At 40.6% G+C, this 18,837-nt stretch overlaps 1 protein-coding gene across 6 annotated transcripts in view; it reads left to right on the plus strand.

Annotated features, from left to right (window-relative positions):
* Positions 1 to 18,837, plus strand: part of HYCC1 (hyccin PI4KA lipid kinase complex subunit 1) — a 38,842-nt gene that overhangs the window by 14,240 nt on the left and 5,765 nt on the right. For all 6 annotated transcript variants that reach the window (XM_064166858.1, XM_064166857.1, XM_064166855.1 and 3 more), the window contains 9 exons: positions 2,016 to 2,095; positions 3,107 to 3,208; positions 7,000 to 7,179; positions 8,155 to 8,235; positions 9,048 to 9,163; positions 9,498 to 9,593; positions 12,950 to 13,066; positions 14,292 to 14,379; positions 14,873 to 15,032. In XM_064166858.1, the coding sequence (XP_064022928.1) occupies positions 2,045 to 2,095; positions 3,107 to 3,208; positions 7,000 to 7,179; positions 8,155 to 8,235; positions 9,048 to 9,163; positions 9,498 to 9,593; positions 12,950 to 13,066; positions 14,292 to 14,379; positions 14,873 to 15,032 (991 nt within the window). In that variant the 5' untranslated portion in view covers positions 2,016 to 2,044. The remainder of the gene's footprint in view (positions 1 to 2,015; positions 2,096 to 3,106; positions 3,209 to 6,999; positions 7,180 to 8,154; positions 8,236 to 9,047; positions 9,164 to 9,497; positions 9,594 to 12,949; positions 13,067 to 14,291; positions 14,380 to 14,872; positions 15,033 to 18,837) is intronic.

The following is an 18,837-nucleotide window of genomic DNA, read 5'->3' on the forward strand; positions in this document are numbered from 1 at the left end:
TTGGAATGGGCTGCCCAGGGAGGTGGTGGAGTCACCATCCCTGGAGGTGTTCAAGAAAAGTCTGGATGAGGCACTTAGTGCCATGGTCTGGTTGACTGGCTAGGGCTGGGGGATAGGTTGGACTGCATGGTCCTGAAGGTCTCTTCCAGCATAGTTGATTCTGAGATTTTACATTTTTCAGTCCTTCCTTTAGAACTGTCTTGCATGTCCCAACTCTTAGCATACGTTGTTGTAGTCCTGGTATTTAACTAGCACAAAATGTGACAATCCTCAGCAGAACAGGCAGATTGTCTGCCAGGTTTAATAGCTCACACACACCTTATGTGTGGAAATGAGGCTCTTTTGACTCTGAGGAGACATGTGTCTTAACAGATAATCTTTATCTCCAGGGAGAATAATTGCAAAGTTAGGCATCTTGTGACACTGAAATGTGTATTGCTGTGCATAGGCATGTCCTTTTGCTCTGCATTTCTGAGTAGTCATATCATAGAATCAAGCAGGCTGGAAGAGACCTCCAAGATCATCCAGTCCAACCTAGCACCCAGCCCTAGCCAGTCAACTAAACCACGGCACTAAGTGCCTCATCCAGGCTTTTCGTGAACACCTCTAGGGATGGTGACTCCACCACCTCCCTGGGCAGCCCATTCCAATGCCAATCACTCTCTCTGCCAACAACTTCCTCCTAACATCCAGCCTAGACCTCCCCTGACACAACTTGAGACTGTGTCCTCTTGTTCTGTTGCTGGGAGCAGAGACCATTACCACCTAGCTACAACCTCCCTTCAGGTAGTTGTAGACAGCAATGAGGTCAGTCCTGAGCCTCCTCTTCTGCAGGCTGCACACCCCCAGCTCCCTCAGCCTCTCCTCATAGGCCTTGTGTTCCAAGCCTCACAACCATGTCCCATGTACGGAAAGCTCTTGGTCACTTTCTCTTTAAAGCCTTACTTGAGTATTTATTTTTCCCTTTGCTTTGGAGTTTTATAGTGAGCTTTCACAGTTATCCTGTCTGGTTCTTCTCCTGTGAGGCTTCTTAAGATTCTCTGGATATATTCCATTACAGTCTGGGTTTCAGAGCACAATATCTGTGTTATACCAGGCAGTTCTTCCTTGGCTCTCTTGTCATTCATCAACTAGCGGATACTTGGGCATCAATACTTCATAACTGATTTTAAACTGACAAACCAAGGGGATGTCTTGCATAAGTGAACGTTTTGCCACTTAAACGTTCATTTTTGTCTTCAGATGAGCATTTAATTCAGTTGTTTGAAGGCCCTGGTCACAATTTGGATAGGTAATGTGTATTGTTGAGTGGTTCACCTGTGCCTGAGGGTCTCCCCTTCAGCATGCTTGTGTGTAATAGTTTAGTATCTTAGTGATAGGTTGCTCTTTTGTTCAAAATCTGCCATTCCAAAGGACTGTTGTTTTCAAGTGTTTTCTCAAAAGAAGCAAAAAACGATTTTTGAAAGCCACTCAGCATTTTCTGTGTTCAAGTCTTGCTCAGAGATTGTGCAGGCTGTTGGACTTCTGTCTGTCTTGAGCCGCATGCTGAGGCAGCAGGCTTGTTGTCTTGCAGTTGCCATGGTAGGGAGGATTGAAAGGTTTTCTATCAGTCTTTATTGACCTTTTCCAAGTCAGGAATTGCAGTTGGCTAGGGAAACCCTAAACAGTCATTTCTCTTCAGAAAGTCCATACAGTTTTCTCTCAAGTTCTGTAAGCTGAAAAATAAATTGAACTAGAGCAAGTAATATTTTCTGGTTTCAAAATGCCATTGCTGCAAATCTTTTGACTTACTGGTCTGCCCACACAAGGCATACTTGGAATTCATTAAACTCCTCTGTCTGAAGACTCCCATGCCTATACTTCCAGCAGCTCGTGTAAGTGAGATGGAATAAGAAATTCAAAGTAAGGTCAGCATGTGAAATAGTCACAAATGAAAACACAGTTGGATTTAAAAAGTATTCTCAGGGACTTCGTTTTTTTCGTCATTCACAAGTGGTGTTTGCTTACACTTTCAGGCTGAAGGTTTTGGAACAGATGTTGGAAGATGTTAGCTGTGGATACTGGGATTGTGGAAGAGTGGTTATCAGAGTTCAAGGTAATGTATTCCCAGCTCCTTAGCTAGTAGCATTTGCATCTCTGTTGCAGCAGCATGCAAGAGTGCTTTGATTACTGTAGGAAATGAAGAAAAATAAGAGCCTTGGACTTTGCAGAGATCACAGTATCACAGTATCATCAGGGTTGGAAGAGACCTCACAGATCATCAAGTCCAACCCTTTACCACAGAGCTCAAGGCTAGACCATGGCACCAAGTGCCACGTCCAACCTTGCCTTGAAGTGCCCCAGGGACAGCGACTCCACTCCACCACATCCCCGGGCAGCCCATTCCAGATAATAGCATATATACACATAGCTATTTGAAAGGAGGTTTTCACTTGTCCTCCTTGGAGTTACTTGCCTCCTGATATGGAGCAGTGAAAATGTGTGTAACAGATGAATGGTCTAGTTGATTTGAGAACACACTAGACTTGACTAAGTTTTGCTGCTGGTCTGCTTAAATAGATGGGAAGACATTCCCAGTGTGTATAATGGAATATCATCTCCTTTGAAGGGCTCCAGGTAAGTACTGTAAGCTATGAATAGTAAGTTTAAATGTATGGCTTCTAAAGCACTGTTAGATGAGATTTTTACTGTCCTAAGTACTGGAAGAAAGTCTTTTTTAGTGTTAGAGGAGAGCTGCTCACATAAACTGGCATTTGTGTTCTTTTAGAGTGATAGTCTGTCCTGTAGTAATGTTCACTAGCTGTGTACAATGAGTCTTTAGAAAACTTACTAAAGCATGAAACTTCCTTTTTATCCCTTTTCCATCCTCTGTCATTGCATTTTATATGTAACTGTCTGCAAAATGATAAAATACATTGTGTCTTCTAGCAATTTTGTTGTTCTGAAAACATGGTGATTTCTGCAGTGAGGATATTTTTGTGGAACAAGTTTTAGTTTAGAGCGAGCTCTGATAAATAGTAACTTTTAACAGAGTGTTTGTTGAAACAGTTGAATTTTAGTGATAAAAATTACTCTTTTTTTGATAGCTATAATATTTTTATTTCAGACCCTGCCAGAATCATCCATATCCAGCTATGCTACAAACTTGAAAGACAAGAATGCTTTGATTTCATCTCTTTACAAAGTGATTCAGGACCCACACAGTGAAGTGAGTATCTCTCACGCAGAATGACAACATGAGCAGGATAAAGTAGGACCTTGTATGCTACTTCATTGTGTTCTAACAACAGAACTCTACACTAAGAACCTCAGTCAAAATGTTTGTCACTAATGAAATGTTTCTATGGCAGTAATTCATAAACTTCTAGGTCATATTTGTGGTCTCTGGGACTTGGGTATAGAATTAAGAAATCAGTTAAGCAATAGAAAAGATATTTGATAGAATTCTTTCTGTGGTCCAGTATGACTTGAATGTGAGTCTGTATCAGAAACTTGTCTATTGCAACCCAAGGGAGCAATGTTAGATAGGTTTAGCAGTTCTCTTAAGTTACTGCTTAGGTTTTAGGTCTTGTGTTGTTGTTTTAAATGCATACAAAATAAATATATGCATTAATATGGAAGGATGTACCCTTGCTGAAATGATGGGGGGCAAAGCAAATTTGGAGGGAAGTGGGCAGGTTTGCTCTGTACCTGTGTGAAGAATGACTCCATACTCCATGACTGCACTTGTTTTAAAGTGTCCCAGTGAGTTTAGATCATGCCAAGGTAGTTTTAGTTGTGTCTTGCTAGCTGTGTTGTCTCTCTTGCTACCATCCAGCAAACCTTTGTGCATTGCTTTAAAATTACACTAAGTTCTTCATTCCTTTTCTGAAAAGACTCAGCATAAAGAACCTTTCCAAAGTTGGAGGTGATGCCAATAATGGTTAGAGGTTAAGTACTTTCAGCATATGCATTTTTAGAGAGAATGCAGGTAAAGAAACTCCCAGATTGTCCAGCAAAAGAGAAATGTAATTTTACTTTGCTGCCCAGAAAGGCATTCTGAGTCATTCCAAGCACTGAGTCAAGCCTGTCTGGGTTTCAGAATGTGTGTCAACATGTAAATTAATCTGATGAGTCTCCCTGCTGATAGCCAAAATGATACTTTTGCCTGTTCTTCAATTTCTTACTACTTCTGGCTTCATTAAGCTTCTTAGGAATCCTAGCAGCAGGGTGGTCAAGGCCCTGCAGATTCTGCTCAAAAGAGTTTATGGACGATTCTATGGCAAGGGATCAAAGGTTTTCTTGTTAATGAGATTTTTGAACTGAAAGAGAAAAGCCAGTGCTGACATGGAGTGCTGTGCTGCCCTGGGACAACAGTTACTTCAGTTGTTCTCTGAGTACCTGTCAACTTGTGGAAAGGGCTACTTGGAGCTTTCCACATTGTGAAAATACTTACAAACTAGCAGTTTAAAAGGCGAGTAACTTCTTTCAGCTGGGTTGTTTTTGGTGGTTTTGTTTTGAGATCTATTTAGCTGTGTTGTGCAATGACAACTTGCTTTGCAGAGTAGGATATGTGCTGTCTTTTATCTCATTTGTGTAATGCAAGGGGGAAGGATTAATGCATGAACACTACGAATACTGCTGACATTAAAAACAGACAAACAAGCCTGTCTGTATCCCTTTTGAATTGATGTACTTCAAATAATTATCTGTACCTTGAAGTTGTGATTAGTCTTGTTTGGAGGGATGTATTCCTTTATTTGAGCATTTGAAAAGTAGTGATGTATTTGAACCTGTGACTGCTTTTTCCTGCTGGTTCATGTTTCGTGTTCATGTTTTGAGGGTTGGTTTGTTTGCTTTTCAAAAAAAGAATATTTACAATCAATTTGTGTGATAAATGAAGTACTTCTTTACTATAGCAAAAAAATATCCTATATTTAGTAGCTTTGTTAGTAAAGACTCTGAAGTAACTTTTGAAGTTCCTAGGCCACTGATAGGACTAGGTCACTGCTACTCAATACAAGCAGACTCCTCACTAAATGTAAAAATTCAAAGAACTTTTAATTAACTCAAGAATCCCAACAGTAAAAAACAAACAAACAAAAAACCTGAGATTTGTCTCTTCACAAATTCCAGATTTCTTTTTTGCTTTACTAAAGCCACTATTGCTGTCCTTTTAGATAGCAGCCACCCAGGCATTCTCATTAGGCAAGTCTCTAACATACTTGGATGAAGCTTAAAAGGGAGAGATGAAATTGGACATTCATCTGTTCCAACATTATTTTTCCAGCTAAATGCCTTTTGGAGCTGTTCTAGTGTAAACCAGGAACAATCATTAGTACGTTTTGATGTTAGGTTGTAGCATGTGGTGGCATTTTGAAGAAGAAGATCTGGTTTTGTACTGATTATGCATTGAAATATGCTGATGTAAAGCTGTCTCAAGGGAGATAACGATGTGAATGTGGATACCTGTCCCAGCTGTTTGTGTGCCTTTTAGAGTTCAAGCACATCGATGTGAACTGCTGCTTCATGAAAGGAAGCATGCAAATTGTGTGAAAACAGGAAGCTGAAGCTGGAAAGCACTTGTTCTAGCAAACTTTTCTGGAAGTATCTTTGATATTCTGCTCTTAAAACTGTTGACTAGCTTGGCCTGGCACAGTTCTTTAGCCTTTAAAGTAGATGTTTCAGAGATGGTATTTCCAAAGAGAAGAATGTATCTGCTAGAAGCTAAAAGTTCCTCTTTTTTGAATGGACCAGGTTGCCCCAGATGACTTCTTACAAAGAACCAAAACCTACTAAGATACTTCTGAATGCAAAGGGACATTGGGTGGTAGGAAATGTTGACTCAACTCTGCAGTCAAGAAAAGCAGCTTGGGAAAACAAGATGTTTAGATTTTTCCTAGTATGCTGTTCTGGTGGTGGTGCCTCCTGTGCTGCAATAAAGGGAGGAAAATAGAGGAGAAGCACTTTTTTGAGTGCTTGCTCCATTGGAAAACTGAAGGTGTGACCAAGTAGCAGGAGAACTGAGTGCTGTAGTTAAAGTGAAATGGAAAAGGTGATCTGCATATTGCTACTGGTACAGTACAGGTCTATACTCCAGGTTTAAGGATTTTGAGAAAGATGTCATACTTTGCTTTCTGAACTCAAGTGTGGTGGCAGTTCTAATGATGATGGTATTTTGTCTCAGAGCAGTCTGTTAAATACTCTAAAATGTGTGGCTGGCTTGGATTCAATCATTCTCATGCTGGAACATTGGGAGATTTTGTGCAGGAATACATCTTATAGAATCAACATAGAATAGCTTAGGTTGGAAGCGACTTAAGAGATCATCTACTCCAACCTCCCCACCATGGGCAGGGGTGCCTCTCAGCTGGACTCAGCTGCTGAAGGCCTGGTCCAACCTGGCCTTGAACAGCCCCAAGGAGGAGGCATCCACAGCCTTCCTGGGCTTCCTGTTCCAGAGTCTCACCAGCCTTGTACTGAAGAATGCACTTTAAATCCTGAAATACAGTGCAAGCTGATTGCTTAATTGTTTTTTTAACTTGTTCTAGCTCAATGTATTACTTCAGTGTAATATTTCCAGTTGTATTAGCTTAATGAATTTGATTGCATAATTACTCTTTAGGCTTCCCAATTCTTTCTCAAACCCAGAAACTTCAGTCTGTTTATAGAAGAATTTAATGAGTAGAAAAGTGAATTAATTTTGCTATATACTAAATTATTGTACCACTTGGAATTTGAATTTTAATGCAACTCTCCTTGATTTATAAGTAAAACTTTCTATCACTTTGTTTGCACACTCAGGGAGCTCTAGAACAGCAAGGCCTTTTGTACAGATAGTTTTCCTGTATATACTAGATACACTGAGAGCATGGCATGAGGTGTGATGACCACAGACAGTTATTTCATCAGCTACTCCCTAATAGCTAAACTACAGCATTTGTTTAGTTTTCTCCAGACCAAGCTGAAATTTCCTGTGATGTTTCTTTCATTCATTCACAATTGTCCTTCACATTTCAGCTCCTGGAGCCAGTTTGCCATCAGCTTTTTGAGTTCTATCGCAGTGGGGAGAAGCAATTGCTACGATTTACGCTGCAGTTCCTACCCGAGTTGATGTGGTGCTACCTCGCTGTCTCAGCCAGCAGAGATTTGCAGAGCAGTGGATGCATAGAAGCTCTTCTCCTAGGAGTTTACAACTTGGTTTGTATTCACAAATATTAATTACTCAGGCCTAAAAATATTAGTGTGCTTCTAGGGGATACTATAGAGTGTATTAATGAGAAATGATTAACAATATTGTTTCAGAATTGAAGTTAAGTGATTGAGTAGCCCAGGTTTGAGTTGTCAGTGCTAGAAATCTGCAAAATGAACTTGTCAATCTTTTATTTTGGTGACTATTTTCTCTGCTCTTTTTGTGATTCCAGGAAAGTGTTAACATGCAAATGTCTGAAGAACCCACCAAAGTCCTATTAAGTCTTTCTTTTATTGTTGTTATTTAATTCTTGCTATGGTGATGAAACTTTTCATTCTGCTTGAGAGCTGTTAGTAGACATAGAAGTCAGCCACAATACTGCTGTGGTGGTATCTTGCAGGAAGGTAGTTTTTCTAAAGCTTTGCATCAATGCTTCTTTTAACTCTTTCTGTAAGTATGGAATTAGCTTTTCTCTGCAGGTATGGAATTACATATTTGCTTTTGCAAATACTGTGATGTTTGCTGCTCTCAAGCTGTAACAGGCTACAGCCGTTCCAGAGCTGTAATGTTTCCTATACAGATCACTTGCAGAGCCATTACTGGATGGGTCAGTAGTTTTCAGAACAGAATTATTGAGCATCAGGCTTCACAATTAGCAAGTAGTGTATAATTTAAAAAGCCCAAACCACTGCTTAAATGTATTGAGATTTCTGGTTAATGCTTTTAAGGTGGACTATGTGTGCAAATGTTTGTGACTTTTTCTAAGTCATTTGAGTAGTTTTCAGAAACAAAGCAGTGCACTGTGATGGAAAACAAATTCAGAGATAATTTATAGGCTGTAGCTTTGATTTGTTACAGAATCCATAACTGCATGATAATTTGTTATCTGTCTTTATCCATTTATCCCTACCCAGCATTTAACATTTTTGACTGCATGGTTTTCAAAGCACAGGGTAACTGTCAGTGTCTTCTCTCTCTTTCAGGAAATAGTTGACAAAGAGGGGCATAGTAAAGTGCTGAGTTTCACAATTCCATCTTTATCCAAACCCTCAGTCTATCATGAAGTAAGTGCTATCTGCAGCAAAGCTGTTACTGGTCAAGAAAGGCTGCATGCTTTGGGGGCCTTTTATTTGTTATTAAGAGTAAAAAGGAAAAGAGGTTTTGAAATGCTGTATGATGACATAGGAGCATAACTGCTTGAGAATCCAGCACAGAGCCACGAAGATGATTAAGGGAGTGGAACATCTCCCTTCTGAGGAAAGGCTGAGGGAGCTGGGGCTTTTTAACTTGGAGGGGAGGAGAGTGAGAGGTGAGCTCACTGATCTTTCTAAACACCTGAAGGGCAAGTGTTAGGAGAACGGAGCTAGGCTCTTCTCAGGGATGCCCAATGGTAGGACAAGGGGCAGTGGGTATAAGCTGGAGCATAGGTGGTTCTGTGTAAGCATAAGGAAAAACTTTTTCACTATGAGGGTAACAAAGCACTGAACAGGCTGCCCAGAGAGGTTGTGGAGTCTACTCCTTCACTGGAGGTATTCAAAACTCACCTGGATGCGTTCCTGTGTGACATACTTTAGGTGATCCTGCTCTGGCAGAGGAGTTGGACTAGGTGACCTTTTGACTTTCTTTCCAACCCCTAATGTTCTGTGTCTTCTGAGTAATACTATCTGGTCTTAGAGGCCTCTTCAAAACTGAGTAGTCATAACTCTATATTAATCTGTGCACCAACTTTGGTTGTTTTTTTCTCTATTCTATAGCCATTTATCTTACCTAGTTTAACTTCTGAAATCTAACATCGATCGTTGTCTATTCTCACGTGCATTGATTATGGCAAGACTTCAGATGGGCTTCTTTTGAGTGATCCTTTTTTTTCCTTTAGCCTTCCAGCATTGGCTCCATGGCTCTCACTGAAGGAGCTTTATCACAGCATGGTTTGTCCAGGGTTGTGTACAGCGGACCACATCCTCAGAGGGAGATGTTAACAGCACAGAACAGGTGAAACTGATAAGAGTCTGCTTGAGGATCACTAATGAATCTCAACTTATTTTTTACTGTATATACTGAAGGCATATAGATGCACACTGTTAGTTTTAAACTGTTAGTTTTTAAACATGTGTAAGTGTAGATGCAGAAGGACCAGCAGTGTGTATTACTGCATGAGGAGGAAAAGCTTACAGAACAAAACTGCTCACTTGTCAATTTTCTTGAAACAAAATACCAGATCTGTTCAAATAACTCTTGCAAATCTCTGCATAAACTTGTTGCTTATTTTTTTCTTTCTCAAGAAGAAAATTGGTAATATAGTTCTACTGTTTCTTCTGAACCCCAGGTTTGAAGTGCTGACTTTCCTTCTGCTCTGTTACAATGCTGCCTTAACCTACATGCCTGCAGTTTCTCTTCAGTCCTTGTGTCAGATTTGTTCAAGGTAATTTCTGTAGGTTGATGACAATTAATAATATTTTCAAATTTGAAATGCAGTTTGAACTAAAAAAAAAAAGTTTTGTGTTCCTATAAGGTGTATTGGGTGGGAGGTGTTTAAGTGAAACAAAACCATTTACAGATTCATCTTTTGCTTTTAAAGTATTTCTTCTGTAACTTTGGATTGAGAGCTCAAGATGGGGAAGCAATGACTTTGCTTATATGCAGTGCTGTGGAGTGGAGAAGTGAAATTAAGGGAACTTGATTTTTAATCAAAGCAGTTGTAGGTGTGTTAACTAAATAAAATCAGAAATGCCTTCTAAAAATCTTGGTGAATTTTGCATTTGCAACCTTACTAAATAATTTGGATGCTGTTCAAGTTGAAACTTTCTTGAAATTATAGTAGATGTTGAAACTAGAAATGCATCCATTCCTATGGATGCTTCAGGTATTTCCAAAATCATCTGTTACTGCAAAAAGCAACCCCCCTACTCCTCCTGAGCTTCAATTACACTGTTGTGGTTTGGGTTTTTTACTTGTTTGCTCATGTTGGGGTTTTTGTTTGTTTATTGGGATGCTTATTTGGTTGGTTGGTTGTTTGCTAAGAGAAAGAGCTGGTGTTAAGCATGTCTGTCTCTGGATTTTTGGAAGTGAACTCTGGGTTAAGGGGAAAATAAAGGAAAAAGAGAATGCTCTTCTTAACACAGAAAATCAAGAGAGACTTGAAGTCAACTACAGCAGCTTTTGACCTTTCATAGTTTGCAGGTTCCCCACACAAATGAAACGTAGTAATGGATGCCTATAAGGTTCTCCTTTCTTCAGATGAAGTGAGAGAGCGTTGGAGCACTTGGCAATATTTACCAAAGTCTTTGTAAGATACATTGGCCTAAAATCTAAGGTAGAAAACATTCAGCAGCTGAAGACTGCAGACAGGAAGCTGATTTTGCTTATTCTGCTTGATTACATTTTGATTGAGTTTGGGATAAATAATTTTTTTTAAGTCTCCAAAAAACCCAAGCAAACTGCCAGTAGATGCAGTTGAGGCTTTCTACTTCTAAATGCTGAACGTTTGGATACTGAATTATTTGACGCTATGCAGTTTGACTTCTGTCTTAGTTATTCATACCCTGCTGGTTTTGGCATCCACATTTCTCTTTCTCTGTTTGCTGAAAATCTCTCCTTACCAGCACTTTAAACAATTAAGAGGAGTTTGAGAAGAGGAAACTGTCTTTCAGTATCCTCTTTGGATGTGGTGCTGAGAGAATTGTCAGAAAAATCTGTAGAATAACTCCTTTATTTTGAGCAGGCTTCAATTTAGATTTCTCTTAGAAAGTAGGTATGAAAGCAGTCTGCAATGAACAAACTTCCTTCCAGTAAGTCTAGTTGGTTTTATTTAAACCTCTCTAAAGAAGCAAAAGCTTTTTATTTACAAATGTGCATTGTAAATATGACAGTTGCAGCACAAAATGTTTGGTGCTGTCTCAAGCATTGTAAATTGATGCATTTGGATATCTTCAGTTGCTAAGTTTCCTTTCATAAGCATCTTATCTTGCTCTGTAAAGTGAGGCAGTCCTGCTGATACTGCTCTAGGCATTTTAGAGGAAGTAACTCAGAGTAGGGCTTTTTAAAACTAATCAATGCTGGCATTAATGAAGTGTTTTTACTAAGGTCTTTCCTGTGCTTCCAGCCAACTTTTCCAGGGGAAAAGTGAAGGGGAGAAGGCCTTGAGAGGTCTCATGGAGGATGAAAGGAAGGCCATGAGCCAGCAGTGTGCTCTACTGGTCAGGAAGGACAATGCCATTCGGGGGTGTATTAGAAGGGCTGTGGTTAGAAGGTCGAGGGAGGTTCTCCTGCCCCTCTACTCTGCCCTGGTGAGGCCTCATCTGGAGTACTGTGTCCAGTTCTGGGCCCCCCAGTTCAAGAAGGACAGGGAACTGCCTGATAGAGTCCAGTGCAGAGCCACAAAAATGACTAAGGAAGTTGAACATCTTTGTTTTGAGGAGAGACTGAGGGAGCTGGGGCTATTTAACTTGGAGAGGAGGACACTAAGGGGTCACCTGCTTAATGTTTATAAATACATAAGAGGTGAGTGCCAGGAGGATGGATCCAGGAGCCAGGCTCTGCTGGGTGATGGCCAATGACAGAACAAGGAGCAATGAGTGGAAGTTGAGGCACAGGAGGTTCCATGTGAACATGAGGAAGAATTTTTTCACTGTGAGGGTTACAGAGCACTGGAACAGGCTGCCCAGGGAGGTTGTGGAGTCTCCCTCTCTGGAAATATTCAAGAACTGTCTTGATGTGTTCTGGTGTGATCTGCTCTAGGTGATCCTCATCTGGAAGAGGGGCTGGACCAAATGATCTTTTGAGGTCCCTTCCAGCCCCTGACATGCTGTGATTCTATGAAAACTCGTGATTAATTACAAATTAAGATGCTTAGCTACTCTTGAAAATCAAAATTCCAAACTAAGTTTTGGAGGTCTTATAAAGTAGCCAAAGCAGATGAACTGCAAAACAGAGGTGTAGAAGAGAAAATGTAGCATGCTAGTATTAATGAGAAAGGCTCCTGGAATCTGTCCCAGATGTAATTGGAAAGGTACTACAATAAAGCTTTTTCTTTGTGTGTGTCTATGTGTGTTAAGATTTAAGGGTAATTTTAGGAGCTCTCTGGTACTGAAGCTGAAAAATCTAAACTTTCTGAGACTAAATGTTCTAGTGCAAGCTTTGGAAAAGAAAATACTTTGATTAGTGTCATTAAAAGTAATTCCAAAAGTCCAGAAATAAACAGTGAATTGAACTACCCAATGTTTTTGGTCTCCCAAATTTTTGACTACAGCACCTGCTGTAGCTTGCTTCTGCTGGATTTTGGAATGGTTTTAGGAGATGGCACTTCTGGTCTCTGCATGAAAACTTGCTTGCAGCATTCAGATTACATGTGATGGTGCTTATTTCTGGCTGTAATCTTAATAGTTGTCAGGCTGCTTTATTTCAACATTGTGAACTTGGTTGGTTGGTTGGTTTGGGGTTTTCTGAGGGGGGATGTGGGTTTTTGGGCTTGGTTTTTTTATGGTCTGTTCTGCACCAAGTTTATGGCTTCAAAATGGCTTTTACTGGCAGTTTTCTTTCATGTTGCAGCTGTAGTATAAATGTACCAGGGGCGTCTGAGGGTGTCTCCGTCTTGAAGGATTTGAACTACCAGTAGAGGGCACAGCCTGCTTCCACAATGAGAGAGTCGCTGCTTCAGCATAGGGGTGTTGATGGACACCTAGCTGTGGGATCTGGTGTAGTTAAGATGCATACCAAACACCCGGCTTGTAAAAGGTGGTTCTGAGTGACTTGCTAATGACAACTGTACGGTTTCCTTAGGATTTGTGTCTGCGGATATCCTCGCCAACAGGTGAGAAAGTACAAGGGAGTCAACAGCAGGATTCCAGTCTCATCGGAATTCATGGTGCAAATGCTGACAGGGATTTATTATGCCTTGTAAGTTGGTCTGAGGTTTTTTCTTTATATGCATACAAAACAAACAACAAAAAAATGTCAGCTTAATGTCTGCACTCATTCAGGCAGGCTACCTTTAAAGTATTTTATCTTCTAGTAGACAAAAAGCATACATAGCAATAAGGTCCACAGGAAGGAGACATAGAATCATAGAATCAGCCAGGTTGGAAGGGACCTCCAAGATCATCCAGTCCGACCTAGCACCCAGCCCTATCCAGTCAACTAGACCATGGCACTAAGTGCCTCATCCAGGCTTTTCTTGAACACCTCCAGGGATGGTGACTCCACCTCCCTGGGCAGCCCATTCCAATGCCAATCACTCTATCTGCCAACAACTTCCTCCTAACATCCAGCCTAGACGTCCCCTGACACAACTTGAGACTGTGTCCCCTTGTTCTATTGCTGGTTGCCTGGGTGAAAAGACCAACCTGGCTACAGCCTCCCTCCAGGTAGTTGTAGACAGCAATGAGGTCAGCCCTGAGCCTCCTCTTCTCCAGGCTGCACACCCCCAGCTCCCGCAGCCTCTCCTCACAGGGCTGTGCTCCAGGCCCCTCACCAGCTTTGTCACCCTCCTCTGGACACGTTCCAGCATCTCAATCTCTCTCTTGAATTGAGGGGCCCAGAACTGGACACAGTACTCAAGGTGTGGCCTGGCCAGTAACATGGTTTTGCAGTCAGCCAAATTACTAGAGCAGCACTTGCCAGGTATAACTGATAATGTGAAAAAAACAACCCTTTTTTAATTGTCTGCTGTCTGTGTTTTTTTTTATGGTTAGTTTTGACATCAAAACTGAGTCTACTTAAGGAAAAAAGGCCTTATTTTTGACTCTGAACAGCTGATGTAATCTACTCTTTGAGAGTTACATTAGTGTGTGAAGCTCTTTTATTAACTGTAATAAAGAGATAGTAGTAGCACAGGGATACTCAAAAGGTAGAGTAATATTAAAGCAATGCTTCTCAACCTTCAGAATATTTCAGGATCAATGACTAATTATGTCACTTCTGAACTCTTCAGGATGAACAATGAAAAAATGTGTCTTAACTTCAGAACAAGTTCTCTAAACAGGCTCACCAGCTGTTCAGAGTTTAGCTCCTCTGGTTTAGCTTATTTAAACTGAACTCTCAAGGAATGCTTAAATCTGTGAAAGTTATGTGACCAAGAAGGTTAATTTGTTGCTATAGATAACTTATTTGTTTCCCTTTGTAGTTATAATGGAGAATGGGATCTGGCTCGTAAAGCTATGGATGACATTTTGTATAGAGCACAGCTGGAACTGTATCCAGAACCTCTGCTGGTAGGTACTGTATTTCAGCATATTGAAAGTAGAATTTGTAGTGTAGAAAATCCTTCCTATGAACACATAGCATACAACATCATGCCAGGAACCTAAATCCCACGAGGTCTTACGTGGCTGTGCTCATGTGAATAACTAGATCTGTAAGTACACACACACAGGCACAGGTGTTTTCAGTCTACTTATTTTGTCATCTTCCCTAGGGAACAAACTACTTTCAGTAGAACCCTTCTAAGTCTCAAAAGTTTGAGTGGCAGTGCAGAAGCATTCTGAAGTAATAGCCACAACTTTAAACAAAACCATGGCAAGTGTTAGTTCTGAGAGGTGATTGCAAGCAGCATTCTTTATAACCTCTGCAAAAAGCTAGTGTGCTTTTGGACCTTCAACTGAAATTGTACAGTGTTCCCCCTGGAGTAATAACAGCCTCCTGACAGGATTCTTCTGAAAAGTTGGTCTTCATGCTAAGAACCTACCTACACCTATTCTGTTCTAGGTTGCTAATGCAATAAAAGCTTCACTGCCTCAGGGTGCCATGAAATCTAGTAAAGAAGGTACAAGATGCATCCAGGTTGAAATTACACCTACTTCATCCAGAATATCGAGAAATGCTGTGACTAGCATGTCCATCCGAGGGCACAGATGGAAAAGGCATGGTAAGAAACACACATTTAGCAGTGAATTCTCTACTCTTGCACATGTTTCAGTTAATATTGAGTGTTTTGGTATTGCACATCTTCATTGCTAGTAAGTAAGTAGCAATTTAGAGTTTATTTTTGTGACTGGTGAAGGGGAGCCTCAGTGCAGTTCAAATGAAGTATATTCTTTACTTCCATAATCACAGTCATAGAATGGTTTGGAAAGAACCTTACAGATATATCTGGTTCAAATCCCCCTCCTGTGGGCAGGGACACCTTCCATTAGATCATATTGTTAAAAGTCCCATCCAGCCTGGCCTTGAACACTTCCGGAGAGGGTGCAACCACAACTTCTCTGGGCAACCTGTTCCAGTGCCTCACTGACCTCACAGTGAAAAATGTCTTCCTTACCCTTAGGCTATATCTACATTTAGGTTGAAACTGCAGCAAAGTGATCAGTTCTTTGAAGAACTCCTGTTTCCTTATGAAAAGCAGTTTATAGTACCTGAAGCACAGCAAGTATTTAACAACTTTATCACAGGCCTTCATCTGTCTTCAATTACTTAAATAAAATTGGTTTTAAGGGGAGGGAAGTGACTGTGCTTTGGTTTGTGACCTAACTCCAGCTGATAAATAAGCACCACACAGTCACTTACCTCTCCATGGTAGGATAGGGGACAGAATTGGAAAATTGAGAGTAAGAAAACCTGTGGGTTGAGATAAAACCAGTTTACTGGGTAAGGCAAAAGCTGCCTGTGAAAGGAAAGTGAAGCAAGGAATTAATTCACTACTTCCCATGGGGCAGGCAGGCATTCAGACATCTCCAGGAGAGCAGGGAGCTGCTTTGTGTGTAAGAGTTATTTGGGAAGACAAACACCATTACTATGAATGTCCTCCTTTCCTCCTTCTTCCCACAGCTTTGTGTGTTAAGCATGATGTCATATGGTATGGAATATTCCTGTGGTCAGCTGGGGCCAGCTGTCCTGGCTGTGTTCCCTCCTAGCTTTTGCATCTCCTGTCTACTTGCTGGTGGGGCAGTGTGAGGAGCAGAAAAGGCCTTGGCTCTGTGTAAGCAGAGTAACTAAGCATCCCTGTGCTATCAACACTGTTTTCAGCACAGATCCAGAGCACAGCCCCATACCAGCTACTACAAAGAAAATTAGCTCTATCTCACTCAAACCCAGTATATTTGGGCAAACTAATATACTTTCACTAAGTAGAACCCAGGTCTGGGCTGAGAGGTAATAAAAATGGTGCTCAATCTAGTGCAAAAAGAGAAACATTTTACTCCATTTATTCTGTTGTCTTCAGATCAGGAAAGAGCCACTGGACCAGCAAGGAAAACTGGCAAAGACTTGCTCTGTGGGTCTTACAGTTCTGATGACAGGCTAAGGCAGTGACTGTAGATGAGAGTGCTCTTTCGATGGCTTCAATAAAGATCTTGCAGTAGTGCTGTAAAAATGATGTGCATGATGTGTACTGTTTGAGCTTTTGTAGTATGTGAACAGTTTGGTTAGAAAAACGTTGCCACCCTAATTGTCATAAAGGACCGAGAGGCAATTCAGGTGAGTATGGAGAAAATTATTCATCAATATGTTGGTAGAAGATGTTTTTAAAATAAAAAGAGAGCTTTCTGAGCAGCAGTGGTACACATTGGTGGTAGTAATGCCAACAGTCAGCTGCTAGAGGGGCATGAGGGGCAGGAAAAAGGTAGAATAACCAAAGTTATTGATTGAAAAATGCTTAAAATTGTCAGGTAAAGCTGAGGAGCAAATTACTGGTGCTTAACCTGAGTGAGGCCCATGTCATTGTTGAACTCTTAAGACTGCTAAGCATCATTTTAGTCTTTATTTCTTTTCTTCAAGCTTGCAGTTTTTAAGCAGGGCTTGTTGACCTGGTGCAAGAGAACTGTATGGTAATTCAGCTTTGAAATGAACAAATGCCCTCTGGTGCTTGGCAATTTCATCAGCTATTATTTTTGAGTGGTTCTGTTGCTTGTTCAAATGATGATGTAGTAAAGTGGACAGAGATTTGTGATAATTCCAGAGGAATGGAGAATGTGTTAAAATACTCCTTTTGCATTGCATTTACAGAAAAGAATGAACTAATGTCACAGAATCAACATTGGAGCCATCCTTTTAAGAATGCGAATTTTTCAGCAGATACAGAATTCTAGGAGGTTTTGCAGTTGCTGCTTTGTCACAGGCAGTGATGCTTTGTGAAGAGCAAGGAAAAATGGAGGGACAAGTGTGTCCTGCAGCAAAAAACAGTAAGGTGAAAGGGAAATGAGAGTAGTAGTGGGACTCAGAGAAGTGGGGTGGAATTCAGTGTTTTATGGGAGTCTAAAGCTGGACAAGTCAAGAGGAACAGTGCTAATCTAGTTAGCATGACCCAAATGAGAAGTGCTCTGTATTTAGGGCTGAGGATTGAAAGATTAAGGATTTTTACCCCCCCAGAAAAGCAAGCTCTTGGTAACATTTTGAATAGCAAACAACACTTTGTTTGGGAAAGCTTTGGATTTGTCTTGATGGTACAGGATTGAATGAAGAAGGAGGAAAACACTTGTGTAGGACAGGAGTGGAGTGGAACTCACGTTGCAGGTCGTGGGAGCAGTTGTAAATTCCAAGGCTAGTTTTGAAGGCCAAAGCTAGTCTATGTATCCTTCACTGACTGTCTGATTATTTTGTTTTAAAACCACTTTTTTTTCCCCCACCGTGTACAGGAAAAAAATATATATATTTGGGAATTTTATTTTTGTGCTTCAATATAATGAAAACGAGTTGTAGAAATGGATTAAGAAGCTAGAGGAGACAGTTTAGAGGTCATTTGACCTGTCGATTTATGTGGATCAGAAGACCTGATGAAGCAAAATACCCCTTGGGGAAGCCAGTGCAGCAATTTTCAATCATTAGGTATTTGTGTCAAATAAAAGAATTTCAAGACAGTTATATTTCCAGCTAAGATGTGTGGGCTTTGTATTTTTTATACATATAAAAAAAAATCAGTTTCCTATAAAAGCTTTTCAGGTATTAGATCTTGCTGGCCTTTGCTAGGACTCTAATAAAGCTTTCAGAAAAGGTCAGCCTAACTTTTAATCTTGTTGTGGTACTCAACCCTGTGACCTGTTCATTAGAGCTGTTACTTAGAGTTTTAAAAATCAGATTACTGTTGTGAATTTGGACTACTAAGGCACTAAAGGTGAAGGTTATTTGCAAAATCTAGTCGTAAATGGATAGTATTTATCAAGTCAGTTGATACTAGGTACCACTTATATTATTTAGTGGTATTGAATTGGACTTCCTATAAATCATGAAGCTTAAAAAAGAGGAACGTCACAGAATGCATCTGGTTGGAAGAGACCTCAAAGATCATCCAGTCCAACCCTCAGCACTGAAGGGTCAACACTAAACCATGTCCCCAAGTGTCAGGTCTCCACACACTGCTTAGACACCTGCAGGGATGGTGACTACACCACTGCCCTGGACAGACCATTCCAATGTTTGAGAACCCTCTCTGAAGAAATATTTAGCTCTTCTATCTAGCATTGGTTTTTTTTGTATTGTTCATGTTACAAAAGCAAGCCTTGGGTGGCATCTCTATTTCATTCTCAAATAGAGGAAAACAGAATAACCCAGAGTGTGTGAGGGATATAAACACCTAAAGGAATGGTTATTTATGGAGGCTAGGAAGAAACTCAAGCCCTAGCAATGCTTTCCTTGCTAATCTAAAATCTGCCCAACTGCCCTTTGTGTAGTGGTAATGTGTGTAAGAGAAATGGAACAGACTGAGTAAAAGGAGCTAGGCAGATGTTGGCAAATGTCAC

The sequence above is a fragment of the Pogoniulus pusillus genome, chromosome 28 (assembly GCF_015220805.1).
Source record: "Pogoniulus pusillus isolate bPogPus1 chromosome 28, bPogPus1.pri, whole genome shotgun sequence".
NCBI lineage: Eukaryota > Metazoa > Chordata > Aves > Piciformes > Lybiidae > Pogoniulus > Pogoniulus pusillus.